Consider the following 26,974-nt stretch of genomic DNA (forward strand, 5'->3'; position numbering starts at 1 on the left):
CTTATATTGGTTAAGCAGTCAGATTGCGCCACAAGCTGGGACATGTCTGCTCCGTGCATGGCTTATATGCTGCCGGGCACTGCCATTCAAGCCAGGCTTTGGCAGGCCTGAATTTGTACTGGAAAAAGGAAATAATTTTATCATTATTATTACTAACCGACGAAATTTGATAGTCACGACTGGACTCCCATTATATTCCGCATTTTCGTATGATGTTTCTTTTTTTAATTATTGGATAAAGAAAGAAAAAAAAAAAACCGGGACACGACGCTCTGTCCTGGAGTTTTCTTCCGTCTGATTTTCTACAACGGAGCCAATAAAGCAGCCTGCCGCTTCTGCTGCAGCGCCGTAAAGCGGAAGCCTCCAAGCAGCAACGCACGACCGGCGGCCCACCCCAGGGCTCCACGGGGAGGGGGGTTGTCGTGCGTCACGCGAGGTGGCCTTTCCTTCGGCGGCGTCCTTGGCGTTGCGTCAGGAGCCCCGCGTCCGGAGGCGACGACGAGAGAGTGGCATCGAGGCCGCGCGAGTCTCATTTCCATTCGCACAAAATTTTTTTTTACGACTGACAGTGCGCTTGGCACGTCCGCTTCCGGTACGCTTGGGGGCACCACGTGGAGGACGACCGCGGGCGGCCCGAGCTTCCAATGGGCGGCACGCGCAGAAAAAGAGGGCCGCGGATCGAGGCCGGAGAGAAAAGAAAAAGGCAGAAGCGGCGGGGCGAACAGTGCTTTGTGTGGCACACACAAGCGCCGTGCCCCAGAAAAATGACCCCTCAGTGGTCACCTGCTCGGGGAGACGCGAACGAAAGAATCGACGCCGATGAATAAAAAAGGGGACGCGCGAATGCACGCGACGCACCAGGACACTATACGAGAGCGGCTATTCTGGAGCTCCAGAAACCACGCCTATGCATGCAGTCAACTGAGTGCCAGTGACCACAGCTGCATTTTACCAACGCGCACCGTCTCGGTTGGAGTTTGACAATATGATGTTTCGCGGAGCCAAGTGGAATATGCAAACTGGAACAACCTAAGACCAACAAGAACAAAACTGTATTGCAACTGTGTTCCTCGATGTTCCAACCGACCTCCCTTCGACTGGGACGAACTGCATGCCACCCTGAGCAACATTACCACGACGTATCCCAAAGCTCCTGCAGGGCAGGCTGAACACCTCGAACAGATGAGATGACGATATCAAAGAACGGACTGCCCTGAAGTGAGAGCGCCGAGAACAGAAATAACAGAAATAACTGGTTGTACTGCATCGCGTCATGTGTTCGCACCGTCCAAGGCGCTAGGACACTCACACACAAATGGAAAAGGAGACAAAGAGGACACTGTAGAATACCCAAGCGTTCTTCCCGGCTGAGCGAAAGTTGACGCAAGGTGTGCTGTTACTTGAGTTGGCTCAATTTTCCCGCCGCGCACAACCTTCACCTGGCAACACTAGGCTCCTCTCCACGCGCTTTCACTTCCTTCTCCCCACGTATGACATTTCTCGAGGCACACAAACTGGTGGACTAAACTGAACTCCTATACACGACCAGTAACGTTTTCGGCATTCATCTCAATGTGCGCCCTTTCTGCGACGATTCCACTGGAGGTCATGGTTTTTCCAGGGGCTATAATGAATGGAGGCAAAGGCACCCGTGTGAAAGGCGCCAGGTGGTCGAAATTATTCCGGAGTCCGCCACTACGGCATCTCTTCCTCCAAACCTAGCGCGGTCAAGATTTGGACAGCGCAATACCCCACAAATGCATGTCTGGCCTGCGGAGAGATTTCTGACATCCTGCACATGGTTCAGGATTAGCTAACTGCCCTAAGCGACGTAAAGTGTTTACTCAGCACTGAGAGGCGAAGCTGGCTCACACAGAGCTCCTCCTCGCCGTACTCGCCAATGGTTTCGAGACCTGGATGAACCGCCAGCGTAATTGCTTTACGAAGTTTATTATCACCCTCTGTTCTTCCTCCCTTCCCTTACGGCACGGTTCAGATGTCCACTGAGAAGTGTGACAGATACCGTGCCAATTTTTTCCGATAAACCAAACGAACTGTTTACGAGAGACTTTTCTTCGGCAAATTCTTGCTTTCGAAGCGTTCACATAGATCACGGCACACTGGGGCGGGCGAGAGCCCGTTTCGTATGAGCTTGAGTGGGGCACGAAAACGACTGCACGAATGGAGGGCTACAGTACACGAGCGTACGCAAGCATGCAACGCGCAGTAATATATTCAATAATAATAAAAAAAAAATTAGTCTTGCTCAATGCATCGAACTCCTTATCACATATGTGGCCTTCTGGAGTGGCGCGCTGTTCCAGGCGCTTTGCTGCACTAGCTAATGTATGTACGCGTAGTTGCATTTCGTATTCTGCCACATACGTCACATGGATATCTGCAATGTGATAAAATGGGGCATTTTTTTTTGTATTATATTAAAAGGCCAATGAGACCAAATACTCGTAGGGTGCGTTGAAGCAGCGTTCCTCCCTATGAGATAAAAATAAAGGTTGCCGGTACACTTGCACAATTCCTTTCATCACGCTTGATGAATATTGCGGAGCACGACGAAGGCCCACAGCACGAACCGACAAAAAGAAAGAAGCCGACATTTACGGTGCACTATCAAAGTGTTGCACACAGTTAAAAACCTTGTGGTTAGCAGAATATACAGCACAAGTTTCTCTATGGAGTTTTCAAAACTGCCCGATATTTATTGCATGCCCAGTTGAGCAAAATTCTATCAGAAAGTTCTTATTTTTACTTTTTGGTGCGCTCCCGTCGCCATGATGCAGCTGACTGCGTTTTCAGCGTGTTTACTGACATTTGCTGCCATGTTGATTTCGAAGAATATTAATTGGCAGACACAGACTGTTCGAAATTACTTTCTGGATCTTTTTTTCTTGAAGAACGAAGGACATTACATAAAATACATGAACCTTTATAGAGTGCACTTGGCATGCATTTCAGCCCCAAACCGCAGCACTTGGCAGAAGGCTCCTCCCAGATGACTTTACTCTGACGGCAATGTGGAGTTACAGGCGACGGTAATAACTCCTTGCCCGGAAGTGTGGCAGCAATGCGCATGATCGTACATGCGGAGTTATACGGAACAGGACAGTATACTAAATAGAACAGCCTTCGAATGCCACTGTGTACAACGTTTAAACTACAGTGAATAAATGGGAAATTAATGAATTGCCGATTATAATTATAGAGTTTATGATTGTAGTTTTTCTCGCAGTTCGTGTCCGCATAGACGCACAGGCCATTTACGCAAAATAATTGTGTGTTCTGTTATTGGTACTAAAAAAAAAGTATTCTTCATTCTGAATATATTTATCAGTTACCGAGGAACCAATCTCCTCGCCGCCGATAAGGAGAGCGAGACATGTAGATACGTTACGCCGAGGCTGCTGCTTGTAGCAGTAGCGACGGGGGACGGCTAGAGGTGGCCAAGCGGCATTTGGCGCAACCGCGGCAGCAGAGGACGCCGTTAATAATAAAGGAGCCAGCGCGGCGCGAAGGCCGTCCGAGAGAAGAGGTCGGCGCCGAGGGAAGCGCGGCCCTCGAGCCGCGTGCCAAGGACCCCGCGCGCGGATGAGCGGCCTGTCACCGCGGCCTTCGGCGAAACTCGGCAGCATCAACGCCTGCCAAAAGACGAGCCTCATGCGATCCGCCCGGAGGGACTGCAAGCCGTCGCTTATCGTCACACTGTCAAGAAGACAGTTGAAGCATTTCGTACAAAGCTCGTTCGATCTGATCGGAGAAAAACATGCACGCGATTTCTTATCGAAATTGAGCCGTCCTTCGTGTCATGTGATACCGCATCCTGTTTAGCATCGATCTGCAGGAGGCTGATTCGAACCGACGACATATGGCATGCCGTTAATTGTAAGTGTCCGTTTCCACCCAGAAGTGAGACACTGCCTTCCCTTCCACCCCCCCCCCCCCCCCCAAAAAAAAAAAAAAAGAAAAAAGAAAAGCATTTAACAATTTGCCAAACCTCAGTCAATCTCTCAAAGCCGAAAATTCGCAGAATGAAAAGGCGCTGTTAAAGGAGAAACTATCCTCTGAGAACAAAATTAAGGTTTTTTACAGTGATTGGCACGTGCATCATCTTTCAAGGGTTTTCGAGATTGCGTTCTTTCGACAAAGACGATATCGTGACTGCGACGTCAGCTACAGCGTTCTTCCCAGACAGCGCGAAGGAAGAGCCGAGCGCTTTTCGGCGAGTACAGGGTATCTATCCACACCCGGCGTATTTGCATGCGCGAAAGAAACGGGGGGCGACAACGAATGACCTTCAAGGCAGCTCGCAACGCTGATCCCAAGGTGGCGGGTTCGATTACAGATGGGAGCGAGCTATTCCACGCACGACCACGGCAGACTTCCACAGTGGGCAACGAGTGAGCGCACCCGTGACGGCTTCGTTGCAAGAGCTAGCGCGCGCTCCCCCTTCTTTTGTTCATTTTGCCGCATCTTCGTTTTCGTTTTTTTTTTTTTTAATCTGCAGTATAATACCTCTGTCACACGAGCAGATTTAATGCCATTCGAATCGAATGTCATTCGATGCATCGAATGTCATTCGGTTTCTTTCGGTGCTACACGGTAAAATATAATGCCATTCGCAAATGGTGGCAATTACGATCAGCTATAAAAAAATGCTGCACTTAAGGAACATCAGTGCGCATAAAAGGCGTTTGAAATTATTGTGTAACATTTTAAAGCTGATCAAAACATTTCTGTACGATAATTCAAGCGAAAAACATTACTTTTGGCTGTGCTGTAGCACTTTAGCCATAAAAATCCAAGCCAAGTATCGAGTCAACCAGAAATCTGAAATATGTAAACAAACAATATGGCTGAACACAGCGGAGCGCGGATACAGAGTGCGGAGACGAACGGAGACACGTAGAGCATGCAATTGGCGTCCAAACTGTGAGGCGCTCAGTCAAAACTTTAACTTAGTTCCGAGATAAACATACGGGGAGATGCGGCTACACAGGAACACAGAGCCCAAAATGATCGTGAGTCGCTGCCATGACTGGATCACTGCTGTGACCAAGAGTAATGCCGCCCCGCGAAAGCCTGCAGTGCTAATAATTTTACACCTAAATTAACAGGTTTTAAAACAAAACTTTAGAAATATACTTTTTAAATTTCAATGTGTGCAGAATATGTTGTTGGGTTACTTGTTTCTGCTGCGTATCTGGCGTCAAGAGTACACATTCGGTTCGCGATCGAATGCGAATGAGTTCCCCAAACTCATTCGATGAAGAATGTCATTCGAACCTAATGACATTAAACTTTCTCGTGTAGCACGGGAATAATGACATTAGATGCCAATGTCATTCGATACGAATGACATTAAATTTGCTCGTGTGACAGAGGTATAAGATTATAAGATTCCACGGCATCGCACTTACTGGCGTTTTAACGCGATATTGTTAACGACATTCGTAAGAGGAAAACCCAGCGCGGCGACACGGCTCGAAAATCCTCATTGTTCGACAGTCGAGAGAGACGTGACGGCACAGTCACCTCAACTTGTCAGAAAATGGCTTAAACGGACTGGACACTGATATCCGAAACAAAAATGGGGATTTACTAGTTTAACGTGGCACTGAAAATCGAACAAAACGAACTAACTGCCGTCTATAGCGGCGGAACGCTGCTAGATAAGCCCAGCACATCTTCGGTGCGTATTCCTTTAGGAGTGCTCGTCACGCTCTCTTTTCCCACGAGCCTTTCAATGCCTTAGTTTACAGTATTGGAGTAAATAAAAACGAGCGCATGCACTGATTTCTAACATTTCGTTAATAACAAAACAGTTGTGGAAGCCTTTCAGTGACGCGACCCTTTAAAAGGAGAACTGGTTTGTCAAGTCCAAGCCTCTTGGGTCTCGAGCTGGCTACGCTACGTAGTCTCGGGACGCTTGTTCAGAGAGGATAAACGGAGGCCTAGGACGATCACGTCGCCTCACGTACACACTGCGTGCATATTACAGTACAACAAAGCGCAGTTAATTGGGGTCGCTAATTTGTGGCACGCATTTGTGGCACTTTCGCGCTATCACATAACGTCCTCAAGTGAACTTATGCGCACACCTATTTACTTTTCTTTCGTTCTTGCGAAATCACCGCGAATGCAACTGGCTCTTTCCTTCAGATGACGTGCCTGGTTGCAGTGGCACGGCTTCAACTTGGCGCCTGCGCACTGGAGAAAATGTCGAATACGTCAGCTGAAACTTCGCCCATGGAAATGCGCCACAAGCATCGTATATACCTGGCGAAACAAACGCTGACAACCAACACTAAGGATGGAGTCGTCTAGTATAATTTGGAAGCATCAATCGCGAAATAACCTCAGCGAGGCTGTTTCTTGGGATAGCCGACGGAGTTTGCTCATTTTGGTGGAGCCTGAAGCGCAAAAACAGAAAGGAATGTTGTCCTGTCTCTATCACGTCCCTGTCTTTTTGCGATTCAGGCTTCGCCGTCATGAGCAAAATAACCTTTTGACTACTAGCCCGACCCACCACACTCAACAAAGCATCAAATGTGCCCACGGTCATCACCGTTTCACGTTTTCAAACCAGGGCCGGGATAGCAAACGACGCAGCCCAAAGTTCAACTGTTCCCCATCAAACGATTGTCGCAGTGAAAAGGAAGAGACCAAGGTCTGCGAATGTAGCACTGTTGGACTGGGTTTTATCGCATTAAATATAGTGGGCCAATCACACGCTTTTGGCATTTATCTGTCCTCGTACACACCGGGACGGATGGTTCCCTGCCTACGGCACTGTCCTCGTGAGCACCGGTTCGAACAGTGACAGCATAGGCGCATTAAAATATTGTCAAATATAAAAAATAAATAAATAAAAACGATACACTCGTATACTCAACGTTCTGGCGCACACGGTTGACTCGGAACTCGCCCGAAGCCTTGCCCAACTATACTGACGGTGCAATTCTTCACCAGATGCAAACTGTATACAAAGGATTCTTACACCCGCAGGAACGATGAGTCGTCTAAGAAATGCTCGTTCCACACACACGTTGCGCCAATGCATGCAAACAGCAAACACCGGCTTCTTAATTTGCATCCCAACGCGTGTGCACAATAGAAATTTCGCCAGCTGCGAACGCGGCACGAGGGAGAAAGGCGAAGAGTGGTTGGTTGCTTGTTTTACGCGGTTCCCAACGCGACTCCGTACAGGGGGCCTCCGGTGTTCACCGCTGACAATTTCTATCGCCATGTGGACTTGGCCTCGGTGGATAGTGGCAGCCGCACGGGGCGCCAGCGTCGTGGGGACTCGAGCAAAGACGGTTGGCACAAAAAGCCGCGGAGGTGGTTGAGAATCGAGGTGAGGGAGGAGGAAGCAAAAACGGGGCAGAGCGGTCAAGGTCCGTCGACAGCGCGCGTACGTATGCTTGCCGCGGTGACCTCGCGCCTCCACGAGGAACGACCGTGCGCCGCAGGCAGACCCGCCGCTCTTCCTTCTCGGGCACATTCTGACGAGGCCAGCACAGAGAACGTTGGCATCTGCACCAGGGACGTGCGCCCACAGCCCCGTGGTTCGACGCACTTGGCATAGGCTGCGGGTGAGCTCGGCGAGCGAGTCAGGCAGCACAACCGTCCAATACTGGTACTGTGTTGGCAATGTCCTACATAGAGCCGCACATTGAAAACCAATAGGTTCGCGCTTCCTGGGAAAACAGCTGCGCGTTATTACCGCCTCGGTTTCAGGCACACACAGCCTCACATCGCCACCTCCCCTGACCCTCGACGGCGCGTGACGGGGCCGAATCTTGACGTGGCAGGATGCGTTTTGTTCTCGCCCTTTACTGAGCTTGGTTTTCCTGCGCGCACTCGTGAAGCAACACGCGTCAACTGCACACCATTACGACTCGGTTACAACTCGGGAAAGAAAAGGAGCGGCCCCTGAAGGAGGCGTCGCGGTTCATCCTGCGGCATCCCCTTCGACACTCTGCGTTTTCAGGCTCTAGGCGGATCCCCATGGTTCAAAATGAGAAATAGCTAGTCTTCTGGCAAATGTTTTTTCTCGAGTTGTACTCAACGACACGTCGTGCCTGGTCGGTCCGGTAGTTACTGATGGCTCGCAGTAAGGGTTCGCGAGTGGCTGCTCTCTTCAACGCCTTCGGCACGTTCCTGGGGAAAAGTCGCTAACAGTCCAAGTCGAGCGTGGGGATCGAACGCGGCGAATCACACGCCAAGTGGGCCAGCCGTGCTCGGGGGACCGGTGGAGAGGAAAAGCACCCCCCCCCCCCCCCCCCGCCCCCCTCATCACGTCCACAATGAAAACAGGCCAACTGCGTTTTCAGGGTCGCAGTGCGTGCGCTGGCCCCGTTGTCGTCACCGCGCCGCTTGATACTGCAGCCGCCGCGGCCTGTACTACAATCGCCGCCATCTCGCTGTTTCTTTTGTGTTCTCGCGGGAACAATGTGCTCCATACCGAAAGGCGAACCATTCTGACTCAAGCGCCCAGCGTTCTGTTTCTGTACCGATCATCGTCATCATTAGCCAGACTACACCAATATTAACCAGTCCAGTGCTATCCAACCCCCAATCGCACAAATGACGAGCAGCAACACCCCCCCCCCCCCCCAAAGCAGGTCATGCAAAATTTGCTCAACACGTCACCAATGTTTGTCAAGCGATTTCAGGGTCCGCGAAACCCACATACACAATAGAAAAAGGAACGTCGCACGGCTAGATATGGCAGTGCACGGAGGGGTCCCAAACAGACTTTACTTTTTCAAAGCGAGGAAGGAGGGAGCGTATACGGCGTTTGTCGATGCCGGTATGTTGGTCGGTGCTGTAATGCAAACCGTCTCGGGAGTCGAATCCCTTCTAGAGGCATACATACGTGCGTTGAGTTTTCCATACGGCTTGGCTTATCAATGCGCGTTTTTTAGAGGCCAGTTTAGATAATGCCAATTCCTCGACCTGCTCCCGGAACTGCGGCAAGTCAGATTCCACCCCATCCACAAGGGGACATGCATGGCTGAAAACCACTGCGATGCGTCACACAATAGGTCTGAACATTCCGCAAGGAGCTCAGCCTGCTTCTTGAATTCCAATGGCAGACCAGCATCAAGTTTTTCTGCTCCGTTTGGGGCAGTTGTATCCAATGGCAGAATGGGAGCGAGAGTTGTCTGTTCCAATGACAGATGTAGATCCCGGATCGCTCCGTGAAGCAACGATATTTGCTCTGCCGAAATCGGCTGATTTGGCCGGAAGCCCGTATGCCGCGTCTCATGTTTCCGCTTCTGCTCCCTGTCACGATTCTCCCTTCTTCGTCGCTTGCACGTTGGTCAGCTGACATGAAAGCTGCGCCTGCTTGCCGACCTACAAGGAGTCAACTTGCGAGATCCTCGCGGAGGAAATTCGAAATTGACCAAAGCGAACGCCATCAGAAAGCAATGGCATCAGGCCTATCGCAGTGGGCAGCCGTCGCAACGACGCTTTATAGACGGCTAGCGGTCGCAAAAGAAACTGCTACAGCATAAGACGGAATGACTTAACTGCCGTAAGCTTTTCTTTTATGTTAACGCGAGCTGTATGCATGATTCTGTTCCTGCACACTTCGGCGGCCGCAAGACGAAGAAATTCTGCAGCCCGCCATGACAACGTCGACATTCGAAGCATTTTTTTCCCCATTCGGATCTTGTAAATGGTTTCGCATCCCAACCGACGCAACAACAACGTTTCTAGGCATTCTTCTGTTTTGTTGCTTATTATTAATTTGTGGCCTTTGTACTTATTTGTAATATTTGTACTTACCTATTTTCTGTATGCTCACCCTGCGAAAATCCCTTCCTGGGATTGCAGTATTAATAAATAAATAAAATAAAATTATAACGTGGGAACTCCTGAATTACTGCAGGTAGGAAAAACTTTCGTTCTCTTCGTTTGAGATATGCCATCGCGTCGGCAGTTTTTTGAAATGGCACCCTGCCGCTTCAAATACATGTTAGCTTCGATCCAAGATTTGATTATGATTTATCAGAAACGTAAATATTCACACCATTAAATACGCTTGTTTTGCCAGCAGCTGCAGAAATGTGCTCGCAACAGAGCGAAGGCGACGATTGCAAAGGGCGGAGGCACGTGAACCAGTGATTGGCCCACCACGGAGCATGATGCCGCGGGAGCGAACGCGTTCCAATGGAAAATATGAGGAAGGGATCTACGCCGGAGCGATGCGCTCCCTTTGTCATCGAAATTTAAGATAAAAAAAAAAATCTGTGCTGCTATTTAGTGGTCAAGTTCGCATTGTTTTATTCCATGATTGTTGAAGAAGGTACGAATAGCAAGCATATATACCTGACGGTGGTGGTTAAAAAGAAAAAGCGCGCGGATTCAAGCGAAGCCAATTAAAATTCAGCACGTATATCAGCGTGGCCAAAACCACATATCTTACTTAGTGATATTTGATAACCCTGTTATACGCATCGCCAATGAAAAGATTGCTGCATTCATCTGACGCCAGCCCAAGTACCCCTCAAGTTCCAAAACGTTGCAGCCTCAATTTTCCCATCGCCGGGTCAGGCTGATGATAAACACGCGTCGAGGCAAGCCAAGAGGCCGCCGCTTCTCCGCAGCTGGACAATCAAAAGCGGAGCCCAGCTGTCGGCGGCTCGAACGAAGCCGCGACGCAACCAGGAAGGAATCACACTGAGACGCGTCCTTCTTCCGTCGACCTCATCGGGCGGGCAGCGCGCGCCCTCCGATAGCCCTATCTGTGCAAACAGCTTTGTGTCCCCGTCAAACAGCCTTGTTGCGTATTTCACCACTTCCGGAGGTCGAAACAACGTCCGCGACGGTGGCCGCCGCCGAGGCAGTCTTCACATCGAAGCTAACGGCAAGATCCACAGGCCAACACCTATATTCTTGTTTGATGTTCCTTACCTAGTTCGGGGCTCACCAACGGCGTATTCTGCGAAACATGCACGGCTGCGCCGCCGAGTGCAGGTCATATAACTCAAACACGCATCGGCACCACCCTTGATGACCTGTTTAGACGTACAGGGGGGGACAAAAGTTACCAGGCCGCAGGTTTTGCTTCTGGTCAGCATATTCTGACACGTGAGGTCCCAATAAAGCTATAAATGATCTCACAGGTTAGAATAATGCTTCTACCCTCCACATGTATTTTGAGATTTGGGGGCTTCGTAGCTGCCTGACAATACTGCTCAGAAGCAGACCCTGTGGCCTGGGAACTTTTGACCGCGGGTTAGCTTGCCGAACACTGAGCTCAGAAGGTAAGAACACACCAAGAAATGAAGCTTGCATCTGGTAGGTGCCATCAACGTTGCACAGAGATTACAGGCTCCGCACAGGAGGAATGGCCAAGCTCGAAGCGACAGGAAAAGCGAATAATAAAATGTTCACCTGCACTGCATGCGTGGTTAAGGCTGCCGGCCAATAGATCGAAAGAAAGGGTAAGCGGACAGGAGCTACAACATGCTGCGCTGGCTTCATCGCACGCCTACCATTTGGCATCACGTTCTCTCTTGATTCACTCGAGAAACAATCTACTCAGGGGCGACCAGAATGAGTGAAAATCGTTTACCTAGATTTATTATAGCGCATGAATTGCAGATCTCTAGACATAACTGGCATTGGCATTTCTTATGCAGGATTAAAATTAGCATTTCGGAGCGATTAAGGTACTAAGCTGGGACCGCGACGGTATTGCTGCTTCGCAGACTCCGGATCGCAGTTTCAAACAGGCCATTACAGAGATTTAATGCGCAGGGCACGACTACTCGACCGACAGCGCAAAGCTCCGCGCGCGGTCGAAGCTTCGGCGACGTAGCTCACGAAGGTTTGCAGAGAAACAGCCGTCTCGGCTACGGAAACAGTGGCCCACCCAGCTCTTTTGACATGCTCTCAAATGACAACAGTGGAGTTGGATGTCCAAAGTCACGTAAGTACAGCGAAGCGCCTCTGCCGACGACCGAGAAGTCTTACGTATACCTCGGCCAGTCAACGATTTTTGCGGCAGTCGTCGGAAAGTGCCACGCGCGCTCTGACACGTCATGGACTCCGGCGGCGAAACACGACGACGTGCACGGACAAGCTTGCTAGATACTATGAACAAAACTGGTTAGCGCCGCGGATGCTGCCTGCAACGCCGCACCGAATCGAAGCAGCTAGGCCGCCAGCGTCGCGCATTGAAGCGTCGCTCGGATATCGAGATGAGGGAGAAGTGCACAACAGACCGTTGGAGTCGTTCTGGGAGCGCAGCACCATGGCGGCGGCTACTCGGCGAGAGGCAGCGCGTAGTCTGCTGGCGTCGAGTCAGTCGGCGGCGAAGCGCTGGCTCATGGCCGAACTCGTCCCACTTGGCCCGTCGCAGCGGCGGCAACAGGTCGTCGTTGGCGGCGGCGCTGGCACCGACGTCAGCGCAGACACAGTTCGTCGGCAGCGGAGGGAGCGCAGCTGTGACGAGGCGCGGCAACGACGGCAGCTGAATCACCGCGCGGCCGGCGATCTCTGAGCACGGGATGAATGACGAGCAGTTCGAATGTTCTCCGGCAACAGCGGAAAAGTGTCAGTCTGATGGGCGGTACACCTTACGAGCGACTTCCGCCGCACAGTAATCACGGGAATGAGAAACGGAGCAGCGGTATCCGTCAGCAGGCTCCTTGGGCGAGGACGCAGCAGGTGCACGACGCAAGGTGCGCGCGGAAGGGCCGCACAAAAATGGGGCTGACAGGTGGAAGAAAAGCACACACACCCGCGCGCACCAGCACAGTTACGAAAGCGCACTTCTCCCCCGCTGCCACCTTCGCACCGACGGGAACGCGCACCGCAACGTTGCCGCTCGGTCGTCGGGACTGCCGCCTTCCTTCCTGGTCTGCCGCCGCCGAAAGGGGGAGGGGCACCCAAGCAAACGTAGGGAGGGAGAGGCCGGAAAGGGAGAGGGGCGACCCAAAAGCGGACAGGCAACTTTCGCCTCGGCAACTAGGGACGCCTAGGGATAAACGAGCCGAGCGAATATCTAGGCGGACCCACGCAGCGCGTGGCCTAGCCGCCTTCGGGACGCGCCGGAACAGGCGTTGCAGGCGTCCTGAGTGGTGAAGCGGAATCCCTCCACCCTATGAACAACATCGCGCAAGAGACACGCACGACAGCGAACGGTCCCCTAAAGCCGCACGGTACAACCACTCGTAACAGCCACGATGCTAAGTGAATACGAAATTGAGAACGCACGCACGGCGAACCCGCGTTAGAAAGTATTGATAAAAATTTGCGAATTGAAATAATGGCCCGACCTGATGAAGGAGAGAGGCTAAGGAGCTGCAACTATGTTGGGCAGAGGAGAGGGAAAAAGACGGAGTATGTGCGCACCTAATCGCTGTCGCCGCATTTCAGCCCAGAGACGCGGAGATGTTTGCCGCTCGTTTACTTCGTATATAACGAAAAACCGAAAAAACAGTCGCCTCTGCGGGTTTACACATGACGTCGTGCAGGAGCACGAAACATGACCAGCACGGCGGAGGCGGGACAAAGTGGCAGAAGATCCCCCCCCCCCTCCGCACCGCCTACACACACACACACACACACACACACACACACACACACACACACACACACACACACACACACACACACACACACACACACACACACACACACACACACACACACACACACACACACACACACACACACACACACACACACACACACACACACACACACACACACACATGGCGGCCACGGTTACGTCACTGCCAGTAGTCTACACGGCGGGTTACCTAGGCTATCTGTCGTGAAACGGTGAAACCCTCGACTCGGCTAACAGCTTCCGCGCCCGAATGCCCGAATCACCGGGGCGCAGCTGAGCAACGGCCGATTGGCCCCGTTATGCGCCGCGCGCTTGCGACACCGTTTAGAGTCAGATCCGCGCAGAGCAGCTGCCTTCCGTTTCTTTTTCCTCGCACCCGGTCATTCGAAGGGAGAAAAAGACGGCTAAAAAGGGCGGCGCCGCCATTTTCGGCGTTGCCTGCCCATTCTACAAGCAACGCCGATCTCGCGCTCTGTTCAAATCCTGCTCCCAGTGAGAAAAGGAGGCACACCTCGAAGCGCAGGAGAAGTGCGCAATGAGAACAGGTGGAGCTGTCCACAAAGCGCTAATTTGGCGGAATGCGCCAAACACTGCTGCTATTTCTTTTTTTACTGCAAAAAATAATAATATTAATAAAAAGGATTGCGCAAGTGTGCTTAAAAGCTGAAATGCAAAAGCCTTTATCCTCTCGAAGGCAAGAGGTTATGCTGTCCCTCTCATCATCACTATCGTCATCATCGTCGACACTATCTCAGTACCACTATCGGCAGCTATGTTATCACCATATACTTTCCATCATATATCACCGCTTTCGTCTACACCATCTATGATGTCGGCTTAGTGATGAAGTAAAGCCTCTGAGAGACTCATTACAATACAGTGCACTGAGCCAAAAACACATCGTGAAGGCGATTTCGATGCGCATAGGAGTCCCGCTTCCACACTTTGGAACCCCGACGGTTGGATACGTGCGGGCAAAATATACATGGCACCAATAAAAAATTACGGGGCATGCTGTATCCAAGAATGCTCATCTGCTGCTTAAGTTTGTATACTGTGCACTCCCTGGTGATCTGCTGTTCTGTTCCATTTTGTGCTTACGCTCTGCTGACACCTCATCGGATGCCTCTATAACTGAAGGCTGGTTCTATGCAAGCGATTGAGCGAACTCGGCGGCGAGCGACAGGGCGAAAATTTTCCAACCTGTTGGAACTGCGTCGCTCAGCGGCAGAAATCGCTACTAGAGTGTTCGCTTGCATGTGAAACAGGCTAAACAGATGCAGCGTCTCTCTCTGCGCCGCATTACGGCCGCATATTACTCTCGTGGGGCTGCAGCTTCATCCAGAGCCCCTTCCGCAGTGGCGTATACTTTCCGCGTATACCGTAACCCACAGCGTTGGGGAAAGAAGCTCACGCGGCGACTCATTTCAAACCCCAGACTCCAAGGCGTACATAAAAACGAGACAAAAAAGGCCTAAAACTATACCGCACCCTGGAGGCCCCCTCTTTATTTCTGTGCCTCACGACGCGACCTCTTAACGAGGGTTAAGTGTCGCCGAGCAGGAATCGATTGGTGATTAAACAGGATGCTTCGACCACTGCCGTTACTGTTACTCGTCTCGAGTTTCTGCAGCTGTCGATGGTTTGCGGCAACACTCGGTTCCTCGCGAAATGCTTTAACACGAACTGCGGATGATCGAGGTTTCACCTGAGATTCCTCTGCAGCGCTTCCCGAATGAAGTCAAGCGGCGAGCGACAGTCCTCGAAGCAACACTCAAATGCGCCAAGTCGCTTACGACAATAACAGACAGTTTTAGTTTCACTGTGCATACGTGAAGCTGCACGTACAGCTTGTACAGGCTGTACGTGAACGTGAGAAGTATGTAGCCGACGCGCATGTTTATTGAAACACGTTCGCAGCGTACGTCGTTCCTAGCGCTATCGATTAATATAGACACTGTTGCAGCCACTCTATAACAAGACAAGTCAAAAGCAAGCCATTGGTCCAGTCTCAGTATAAGCCATTCTAATACAAGACGAGTCCAAGCCAGTTTCGCGAGACCGTTGATATGGCAACGGCAGACGCTATATATATACTTCGTCAGACTTAAACTGCAAAATCGCCCTTCTATCTGGAAAGCAAAAGCTATTTATCGCTTGAACCTTTAGGTGAGGGTAATAGTAATAATAATTGGTTCACAGGAAGGGAAAGGCGCAGTATCTGTCACACCTGCTATGTGGAGACCTGAACCGTGCCGTAAGGGAAGGGATGAAGGTGGGAGTGAAAATGGAAAGAGAGAAAGGGGAGCCGTAGTGGAGGGCTACGGAGTAATTTCGACCACCTGGGGATCTTTAACGTGCGCTGACATCGCACAGCACACGGACGCCACTTCGTTTCGCCTCCATCGAAACGCAGCCGCCGTGGTCGGGTTCGAACCCGGGAACTCCGGACAGTGGTCGGGCGTCTTACCACTGCACCATCCCGGCGGGGCTTAGGTGAGGGTAAGAGTGGGAAAATTGAAGGCGAATACAACCGTTTGGAACACGATATCGCGTCGAGGGATTAGCGGAGAAGCTGTTATCGCTCTGCTGGGAGCCGCCATGTTGTCAACGCTACGAGTACGCCAGCAACGCGAGGACCTCAACGTGAACCAAATCTCACTTCGTGAAACTCACGCGGAACCCTCAGGTTCTGCGCATGTGCACTGGTCACACGTAGGCGCTTCACTAATACATTAACCTCCTGCATCACCGGGAAGCGAACCATTCGTGCCTTAATCCTGCCTGGACGATAAGCCATTTTTACTGTCTCCCCAGAGCTAAGGTCAGTCTCGAGAAAGTCTCCAGGCAGGCGTGCGACCTTCTTGGAAGTACCGTTGGAGGATTGACCTTCGCCGACGACCCGCTTTTCTGACTGCTTAAACTTGGTGCTGAAATTCCACCGCCTTCCGATTACACAAAATCGTCATCATCACCAGGGAAGGGGACCCTCGCCACACGAAGATATGCGAGAAGGTTCAAGTACCATCTGGCAGTGGGCGGCATCTGGTGTGACCACGTGTGTCCTGCACCGAATGTACGAAATGAACCCCGCAGATAGGCAACTGGAGACACTCAACGGCATTTAACCCCGATGTTCACCAGTGAATACAACAAACACGAGCGGAAGCTATAAAAAAAGCACTACGGCAGGCGCAAGGACGGGTTCAATGTCAATGCTTCGGGTCCTGAACAAGGAGTGTGAGTGAGTGAACTTTATTAACTGCTCGGGGATCTTCTTCGCCTCTTCAGCCGAGGCTGACGAGCGGTTGGCGCCCCCAGTCCAGGGCACCACTGGCTTTCGCCAGTTTGCGAGCTCTTGTGAACAGGTAGAGCTGAGCCTCCCACTGTCTTTCATTTGGGTTTTCAATTTTTCGCAGTTGATGTGAGCTGCATTCCCATGTTATGTGGTACAGGGTAGGGGTCTTCCCGCACCACGGACAATCGTCTCTGAATGTCGTGGGATGCATCATGTGTAATATGTGTAAATTAATGAAGGTGCCCGTCTGTAGCCGCCTCAGATCTATGGCCTCCTCATTGCTGAGCATTTTATGCGGCTCCGGATATACTTTCCGCAAGCCTCTGTAGTGTTGTAGTATTGTGGTGTAGTCAGGGTTAAGCGGAATCAGGTCCTCTGCCGCGAGACTGTTGGGCGCACGGTAGGTTGCATGTCCTCGTGCTACCCTGTCTGCGTACAAATTCCCCGTGATCCCTGCATGCCCCGGAATCCACACTAGTGTTTGAGTGTATTGTTTTGTTGGCTCGCTTGTGGAAGTAAGGATTTGGTGCGCTACCTTAGATAATTCACCCCGACGAAAATTTCTGCACGCGGATTGAGAGTCCGACAGTATCGTCAGACTCTCTCCCGTCCACTTCCTCTGCCTCCGTGACTGCACAGTTTTGGATCGAGGCGCTAACGGCCTTCGCAGTCTGTGACCGTGGCTGTCGCCCTCTTTGCGTTGGTTTCGTATAAGGCTGCGTCGGTGAACCCTGACGTGTCTTGTTGGCCGAATGTTTTTTCATAATACTCTGCCCTTGCCTGCCTCCTTCCCGGGTGTAGGCGGGGGTCCATGTTTCTTGGTATGGGTCGAACTCGGTACCAATTTCTGACTTCCCGCGATACCTCTGTTGTCTTGTTATAAGCCTGTAGGTGTGTCCCAGTCTTTCCAACACCCGTCTTCCCGTTCTCGTTAGTAGGAGTCTAGCTGCGACTTGATAGGGAATGGCGGCCGTCGCGGTAGTCCACCAAACCCAAACACATTGGTTACCCGCTGTGTTAGGTACGACATTGCCTTTTAGTGCCATAATATTCTACTGAAGTGTCTGCATTTAACTATTAGGCTGTTGCGTTGCCTAGTAAACCAAAGTCGTCCGGGCGGCAACGTATTCACGAACAGCTCCGTTCTCCTTTGTCAACTTGTGCACACTTCGCTATGTAAATATGAAATTCTAGGGGGCACTTTGAACCACTAAAGTGCGCTGAAGCCTTTATTGCGCAGTTGTCCGTAGCCTTAAACTACGGCACCTCTTTCACTACCACCTTCCTCCACTCCCTTACGGCTCGGTTCAGGTGTCCGCAGAGTACCCGGGTTCGAACCCGACCTCGGCGGCTGCTTTTCGATGGAGGCGAAACGAAGAGGCGTCGTGTGCTGTGCGATGTCAGCGCACGTTAAAGATCCCCAGGTGGTCGAAATTACTCCGTAGCCCTCCACTACGGCTCCTCTTTCTCTCTTTCCACTTTCACTCCCATCTTCCTCCCTTCCCTTACGGGGCGGTTGAGGTGTCCACAGAAAACAAGTGAGACAGTTACCGCGCCTTTCCCTTCCTATAAATCAATCAAATCAGAGAAATGTGACAGATACTGCGTGTCTTTTCTTTCCTATAAACCAATTTGAAACGCCGCTGAAGCCCGCTGTACTGCGTCTGCATGCTGTGTGATTCGGCGTGCGAGGAAGCGCCCAATGAAAAGCGCCGCATGGACGCCAGGATATAGGACGCCCAGCGGGGTTACCTTCGTATATACGTGAATCGTCTGGTGACGTTATGACCAGTCGTGACGTCATCATGACGTCAGTTCCCGTTATTAGACATGACCGGATGATGACGATATGCGATCATGACGCAGTTATCTCTGGCATTATCATCATCACTGTCACTAACAATCATCATAGGTCATTATCTACCACTAATCAGCGGCGGCGATCTCCGTGGCAACTGCGCTGGCATGACGCTAGACAAGGAGAACTAAGACACGATTCCCACGTGCCCGGCGGGGCTGTCAGATTGACTGAAAGCTATCATTGTGACCGGACGAACAATGCCGACAGTATGAGCCATTAAAAGCTTCCGCCTTAAACGTTGTGCATAAACGCTTTCTTTTGCCTATCCTTCCTAACTGCACCCTTCTCCGTCGCGTCTTGTCTCCTCATGGCCATGCTGCCATGAAGCTTAACCCCGAACCCAACTCATATCAACACCTCGTTGAGACTCACGGCCGCGGCGGCCGCTTTTCGATGGACGCGAAAAGCAAGGCGCCCGTGTGCTGTGCGATGTTAGTGCACGTTGAAGAACCCCAGGTGGTCGAAATTTCAGAGCCCTCCAATAAAGCGTCTCATAGCGTGAGTCGCTTTGGAGCGTTAAATTCCATAAAACAAACCAATCAAATTTGTCGGGGCGCTGCGGAGTTGGAAGTCGGCTTAGCAAATAGTGTGAAGGCGGTGGAAGGACATTTTCGAACTATACTTAAAGGGCCACTGTCCAGAGATGGCCTTTTAAGCAAAGGAGCCCAGTGTTTCGATCAGGTGCCGGAGATAGTCTGTGCAAAATGCTACAACGATACGCGCGTAGTAAAGCGGCAAAAATACAAATCAAAGCTCTCTCCTCCTCCCCGTCGGGAAACCGCTTCCCCGTTCCCTACGAGCCGCAAGGCTGACGTCCGTCTCGCTGCCTGACGGGTGAAGGATGGGCGCGCTTTTCCCTCGCCACGGCGGGACTGAATGCAGCGGCGCGCGCTGCCTCGCCCGTTTTTCATTGCGAAAGCAATACTAAAGCGCGGTTCACATGCAAGCGATTAAGCGAACTGAGCGAACCGCGGCGCGGCGCTGCGAAGCTTTTCGCGAGGCTTCGTTTCACACGCGTCGCGTCAGCGCGATTTTCATCGCTGCGAAAACCAACGTTGCTAGTAAACAACGCACGCTCAGAAGTGCAAGATGCCGGGCTAGTTCGTACTGCATAATGAAATAAAACAGCGCAAGGAACGGGACAAAACACGAAGGAAGGGAGACAAAGACACAGGCGCTGTGTCTTTGTCTCCCTTCCTTCGTGTTTCGTCCCGTTCCTTGCGCTGTTTTATTTCATAACGCAGGCTCGCAGTCGGTTTCGGTGGCTTGCAAGAACGAACAAGCTCAGTTTTAAATATGATTTCGTCACTTTTTCTGAACATTTGTATAAATAAATGCAAATCTTGCGTTTTAAGAATTAGATCATGATTACTTTTTATTGTTTATATACATTCTTTCCAGCACCACCAGCAGCACGCAAGGAAATAAACACAGCCTCATTTCCAGGGTTTCCCGCGCAAGTTTCGCACTGGTCACGTGGCAACGCGCAGCCGTCTCATTGGTTGACAAGCGGTGCTGCCGCTCGTTCGCGGCGATGGGATTCCAACTTTCCCGAACCTCGCCGCAGAAGCTGCCCCCGCCGCTCCAAGCAGGTTTTTGCGCCGCCGCGGCAGAAATCGCTAGCGTTTTCGCTTGCATGCGAAACAGGCTTAAGATCACTTTTCAGCCGTTCGCGTAGAGCAACGACACGAGGCCTAGAGGAGACAAAGGGACATGCGTATTTGTAACTGCTTATAGGTAACCGTATTAATTACTACGCGAAAGCGGGGATCCTAATTCACCGGGTGATTTGGTTTGCTTTTTTTAACTTGATTTAGTTTGCTTTATGGGATTTCCCGTCGCAAAGCGACTGCAGTTATCAGTGACGCCGTAGTGGAGGCCTGCGGAAATTCAGACCATCTGGGGTTCTTTGACGAGCACTGACATCGGACAGCACTGGGGGCCTTGATTTTTCACCTCCATCGAAAAGCGGCTGCCGCGTTCGGGATTCAAATTCAATCCCGCATCCTTGCGCGCAGCAGTTCAGAGCATTAACCACTGCACACCCGTGGCGGGGCTGGATCCAGATCTAGAACCCCGACCGCGCCACGACGGTACGGTCCCTGGGCTTCCTTATAAACCGCGTGCTAATAATAATAATTGGTTATATTAATTGGTTCACAGCAAAAGGAGGGGGAGAAGGTTGGGGGGCTGTTATAGGTAGGTCAACGCCGCTTGCGGCGGGGCTAGCCTGCCACCGAAGTTTTATCTGTTGTAGGCCGTCATCGCACCCGCCACCGCTTAGGTAGTGGACGACGGCTGTTGCGGCGCGCCTTTCTCTCCCTCTCCTTTTTCTTTCTTCTCTGCTTTCTCTCTCCTGTCCACACGAAGCAGCAGAGATGGCTCAGCTATAGAGCCGGCCTATGCATTTTCTTTTCCTTCTTTCTACAGCCACAACAACAACAAAGGGAAGGCGCGATATCTGTCACAATTGTTCTGTGGACCCAGGAACCGCACCGTAAGGGAAGGGAGGAAGGCGGGAGTTCAAGCGAAATGAGTGAAAGGGGTGCCGTGCCGTAGAGGAGGGCTCCGGAGTAATTTTGACCACCTGGAGATCTTTAACGTGCACTGACATCGCACAGTACACGGACGCCACTTCGTTTCGCCTCCATCGAAACGCAGCTGCCTGCGGCAGGGATCGAGCCCAGGTACTCCGGCACAGTAGTCTGGCGTCTTGCCACTATACACCACCGCGGCGAGGCTCTTTCGCGGATTCCGAGAGCGCTACGAACCGCAGACTGGAATTAGCCATAGTGTACTAACGCTCCAGCAATGATGTTCAGTGCATCCATCCAGGCATCCATGCGCTCGTACAGAGATGCCAGTTAAGAGGAATATACGGTTGGTCGGCATTCTCCCGTCAAAGGAAGGCTGCGCAACTATTAGGCGATAAGGACAGATCATTTAGGAGCCAACACTGCTTGCCAGCTCTCGAATTGGCAAGGGACAACTCGACGCGGCCGATACGCGGCCGCTCTGCGCATGCATGCGCACACAGGACGGCGCCAAACACGGCTGCAGCGACACAACCTTGAGCCCGTTTTTTTTTTTTCTTCTTATTTTCCTTTCCTTCGAGAAACGCGGCCGGTGGGCCGCCGCTGGTTTGATCGAAGGAGCCCGGCGCGGCTGAAATGTGAACCAGGCCAAAATGCGCTAACCCAACCGCTGCCGACTGATTGCGAGATGCCGCCGCTGCGGCGCGCGCAGTAAATCCCGCCGGGCGGCGCAGCAGGGTCCCCGGCCAAGTGGGCGCCGCTCGGTGCGGCAACGGTGAACCGGTCGGCACCGTTCGGGAGGAGGGGGGAGCTAGCGCGAAGAACGTCACCACCGCTCCTTCATTCGGCGTCACGCGCGACATGACGGCCTCGCCAGATGCTCAATGAGACGCGCATACATGCGACGGTCATGAAAGCGCGAACGACGCGAACTGTAAGGTCGCGTTCAAGAGTGATGTAGATCTAAGCAAATCAGGGGAGAGGGTGACGCGCGATTGCCTCCCAGACACGCTCTTTTACATCGGATTCGATAATCACTCCGCACGCACTCGCAAGGCTGAGGGCATTCATCGTCTTTGCTGCTCACGTACAGTCCTCGCGACGCCGTCTGGGGGGAAGGCGACGACGCAGCCTGTCTGAAACAACGCTGGATCCAGATGCCTATCGGAGTTTCCGCCCAGAGGGGCCCGTTTGCGGCAAGGCGAGCTTTATCTGCGAAGGAAGCGCGTACTATTCGTAATATTTACGCAGGGCCGTTGCCAATGGCGAGGCGGACAGGTCGTTCATACCTGCCGGAGCCCGCGCTGTTGTGTGCCACCATTACAGTGAAAAAAATAAAACTTTCCAGAGCCAACAGATAGAGCCACAGTTCCACGAAAGAGGGATGCCCCCGACGTTCGGCCGCTGAGGCCCAAGTACAGCCGGCTGATGAGCGACCCAAGGCCGTTAGCGGCTGTCGCATGAACTTGGCGGCGGCCGCAGCTAAGGATAGACGTGCGACATTGCTCCCAAGGAGCGACACTGCAGAAGTGTCCATCGCGCGCAACAGATATCCGTGAGCCGCCTACAGAAAGTGATACGGCAACTTCCTAGAGGTCACATATGATCCCTGCAGCGAAGCACTGCTCAATGCCCGATTACCCCGAAAGACCCTAATGTGGGAGAGAAAAATGCTAACGCCAGATGTAACCCAAGAACGCAGTGGCAAATGCACCTCAAAGGAGGCTTTCCAGCCAATGGCGTCGACCGATTGTCATGACACCACTATTTCACGGATGATTCAGCAAGCCATGTGCGATGTGCAACCTAAAGAGTCAACTCAAATGCTACGACAAACGACTGATGCTATTGGCTCCAGGTCATTCTTTAACGGGACGTCACGGGAGTACGCCGCTGCTGAGTTCTCTGCTAGTATACCACTATAGCATGAAGCAAAAAAGAAAAAACAATTAGAAGGTCTCTTAGATGCCTCTTATTTATTTTACCCTCAGGGCTCGAGGGCACAGAGGGGATTGGGGATGCATAAGAGTAAAAAATGTACAGCAATGACAAAGAGAATGGCGAAAGCCTACCCTTCCTCTTCTATCATTTGTCTCTCATCGTATCTGTCACACTTTCTTCGGAAAGTGGTTTTGGACGGTACACCATCGCTCCTGTCGCGTGGCGTTCCTTGCATGACGCGCGTTCAATTGTGTGGGATTTCAGATGGCAGGACCACTAGACAAGGAGAACACATCTCGTGGAATCTCGTGCACAGATCCAATGCCTCCTAATATGAGGCGTTGACAGATCTCACGCACGTGATTTCATTTTTATGAGCTTAGAAAAAATAATTGGCACTGGCTTATAGCTCAGCTATGCCAGGTTATAGACAAGCGTCATGTTTGTAAACAAAGGTGGCGCTGCGATCGGCAGCGACATGGGGTGTAGGCAAAAGCGCAGCGTGCCTACACTGCGCAAAGCGATGCTGCCTTCGAAACCAGTTCGCGCGTGCGAATATAATAAAACGTAAGCTTCGCTATTGCGTAGAAATAGCTTGGTTTATGCCTAGAGAGTATTTCCGCACATTATCAGCCCATTACAGCTAGAATTACTTGGCGAAGAGCGCTACATTGGCTTCCTCCTCCGTGGCCTCAACAGCGCTCGGCTGCGGTACGTAGGCGACGGCCGTGAGTGATTAAGATAAATAAAAACGAGAAAGCGCAATGTATAAGAAAGACTAATAGTCAACCCTGTTCAACTCCCAGGCCTATTCCTAGCGCATGCAAGGAGGACGACAATATGAATGACTGGAAGTGTGTTTTTCATATGACGAATCTATTGACTGCCTTTCTGTTGCTTCAAGCACTCACTCTAAAGAACAATATTATCGGCAATCACATTTCTAGCTCACTTTACCGGCAACTTAAGTCATAGAATTTCGTATCTAATAAGAAGAACTCAATCTTTTAGATCTGTTTAACATGTTGGCAAAGTGCACTGCCAACTTGTTTTCGCCTGCATGCCCGATAAAAAAAGATACGTTGACGTCTATCTCATCTTACAGGTGTAGCAAGGTCATTCACAGATTAATATGTACATGAAGGTCAATACGAAAGCTCTCATTTTGTTCTCGAGACGCATGAGTGCAGATGAAACGTTCTCCACGATCGCTTGCAGCGAAATTTGCGTGATCTGCTGCGCTTTTTTTAATATACTTGGAAATTTTTTATTCAAATGCGCATCATGCATCTTATTCTGCTTATTTTGCACCCCTGAAAGTCGATTCCTCTTTGGGACATTGAACTCCATGTACCATATATACTTAAATATCCTGCTCGATCAGAGCTAGATTGTACGTGGATATTTAATTCGTTCGTCAGGATCTTATAATGACCTCCAAAAATAAAATTTCGAAATGAGAAATAATGCTGCGGGACTGCCCGGATCATAACAATGTGTACTATAGAACCGGTACAAACAGAGAAAAGCTATACTTTACAGGTCCGGGCCTGTTATAGCCAGCAATATCGCACTGGAGTGACCGCGCTCAAAGTAATTGCAATTGCCTTCACAGCAGCGTTTGTGTCCTTTCTGTGTGAACATATGCACGGGCAGCACTGCAAGTGAATAGAACTCACAGTGCAGCTTCCCTGCGGGATCATACGCACACGGAATATATCGCGTCTGAACTTCTTACAACTTATAGTATATCAAAATGGGCACGAGCTGCAGGCGTTTGTTCTTGAGCTATTCGTCGTACCGCCGAAAAGCAATCATGATAATTAAGGGTTGCAAACGAACTGATCTAGTTTCGGTGAAGAACTGCAACGCATGTTAGCCGCGAAGGTAATCCGTCACCGAAGAGTCTACTTGTCGCGCTCAATGCCGCTGCCCTTCGCTCTCATCTTTATTCTACCGCAAGAAACATGTTAAAACAAGCGCCATTTTGCTTTTTGTGCCTCGTGGCGCAATCAACCGCACCACAGCTCGTAGAAATATTGGGAATTATTCCCGAAAACACAGCAATCGCCGCGCATCCAATGCAGACGGCCCGCGCTTTTGCCTACACCACGAAAGTCACTGCTGTCGCCAGCGCCACCGCATCTCCGCTGACGTCACGGGCTGACGCTTGTCTATACGTAGCGACAGCTACGGTATTCCTGGGCCCGTATTCCGAGTTTGCGTCCTTATCGAAAGTGTCGCTATCTCACGTGACCTCGAGTCATCTGACTGGTCTAAACGCCGGAACCGGGTGTTGCCACTACAGAACCGGATGAGGTGGCAACATCGTGTTCCGGCGTTTCCACCAATCAGAGGACTCGAGGTCACGTGAGATAGAGACACTTTCGATAACGACGCAAACTCGAAAATACAGACCCTGGCTTCGTCTGGTTGTTTTGCTTGTCGTCATTGCTGCATGTTCGACATTGAAAACGAGACATGTGGTGAAGTCGGCACATTATTCAACTTTATTGACCGCTAGAAAGATGGCACGCTGATCCGTAAAGTAACACGCGGCCCTCTCGATGGTTCCGACAGAGTACTCTTGCTTGTCGGTTGTGGGATTCGGGCTTACCGCGGCTGCCCTTTGAGCGGCCGCCACCCGTGCCATGTTGTTCTCCTCGTTCCCTTTCTCCCGCCCTGGCGTCCCAGTGGCTGTTGTCATTGGCGCCTTTTGGCGGGAACACGGCACCGCTTCGACGGCCGCGCTCGCGCGACCCTCCGAGTGGAGCTCAGAGAGAGACCCCTCCGAGACATCGCAAGGTGCGTACGCTACTGTTCTTGTCTGCCGGCCTTTGTCCGCGCAAACCAGTGTGTACTCGAATTCGTCCGCTCCGTGTCGTACCTGAGAGCGCAGCTCGAGCCTGTCGATCGTGATCCAACGATCCGCGACAGGCGTACGTTGCGGTGGTTGCCCACTCTCTCTCAAAGGAACCCTTTGGTCACTGCGAGAGAGAGATCACGGCACGCCCTTGCGTGCTTGCGGCGCGCACTCCGTGTCACTTCGTGCACGCAGGGGAGCCTTGCTCCTCGCGCGCTCCAGGGACACGGTGACAGTATGTGTGTGTGTATGTGCGTTTGTATATTTGTATATGTGTGTGCGTGTGCACCGCTGGAGGATGGCGTTTCAATAAACGTCTCCTTTGTGAACTTGGAGGCTTGTGTCCTTGCAGCGAAGTGCTCTCCTCCCTGTGGAGGTTGAGTGCACCCTGCGGTGTTTCAGTGTGCGCGCGGTGACGGCTTATCGGGGCTTCGGCTCGCGCGACGCTCGAACCCGGTGGTTGGTGGCCTATGCCCACGTAGAAACCACACGGTTAGTGTTTGGTATGCCAAATCGATGGTTGAGCCCCATTGCGTGGTCTGCGTCCTGGGGATTATTGGCCAAGTCCATGTCGACAGTAGCGATATTATCTGTTTCAGCAGGAACTTCCTACACGTCGCACAAACGCCCGCCACAGCTCCGTCCTCACGCCACTCGGGTAGAGCCAAACCAAGCGTTTCATGCATGTCACTACTCACCGACGTCAAGTCCTTTTTTGCCACAGTCGTTCACACACTCCACACGCAAAGCCAAATGGGTTGTTCGTGGGTTAAAAGTCAACTTGATCACATCGTCAGTCATGCGACGGCCCTTCACGGCCTCTTCTTCGGACGTCTTCGCTCCGGTTTTCCAATCGGGACAGGGCACGTTG

The 26,974-nt window shown here is 51.5% G+C and overlaps 1 protein-coding gene across 4 annotated transcripts in view; it reads right to left on the reverse strand.

The window, feature by feature from the left end:
* The window catches only part of LOC146187427 (protein roadkill-like), a 180,455-nt gene that overhangs the window by 65,955 nt on the left and 87,526 nt on the right, over nucleotides 1-26,974 (reverse strand). The window contains exon 1 of one of the 4 annotated variants that reach the window (XM_084607688.1): nucleotides 12,255-12,862. The exons of 2 other annotated variants lie outside the window; for them this stretch is intronic. In XM_084607688.1, the coding sequence (XP_084463814.1) occupies nucleotides 12,255-12,285 (31 nt within the window). In that variant the 5' untranslated portion in view covers nucleotides 12,286-12,862. Of the gene's footprint in view, nucleotides 1-12,254; nucleotides 12,863-26,974 lie in introns of those variants that run through there. One more of the 4 variants, XM_084607687.1, reaches the window with a different exon arrangement.

This window comes from Amblyomma maculatum, chromosome 6 (assembly GCF_055883805.1).
Source record: "Amblyomma maculatum isolate TAMU_Amacu chromosome 6, ASM5588380v1, whole genome shotgun sequence".
NCBI lineage: Eukaryota > Metazoa > Arthropoda > Arachnida > Ixodida > Ixodidae > Amblyomma > Amblyomma maculatum.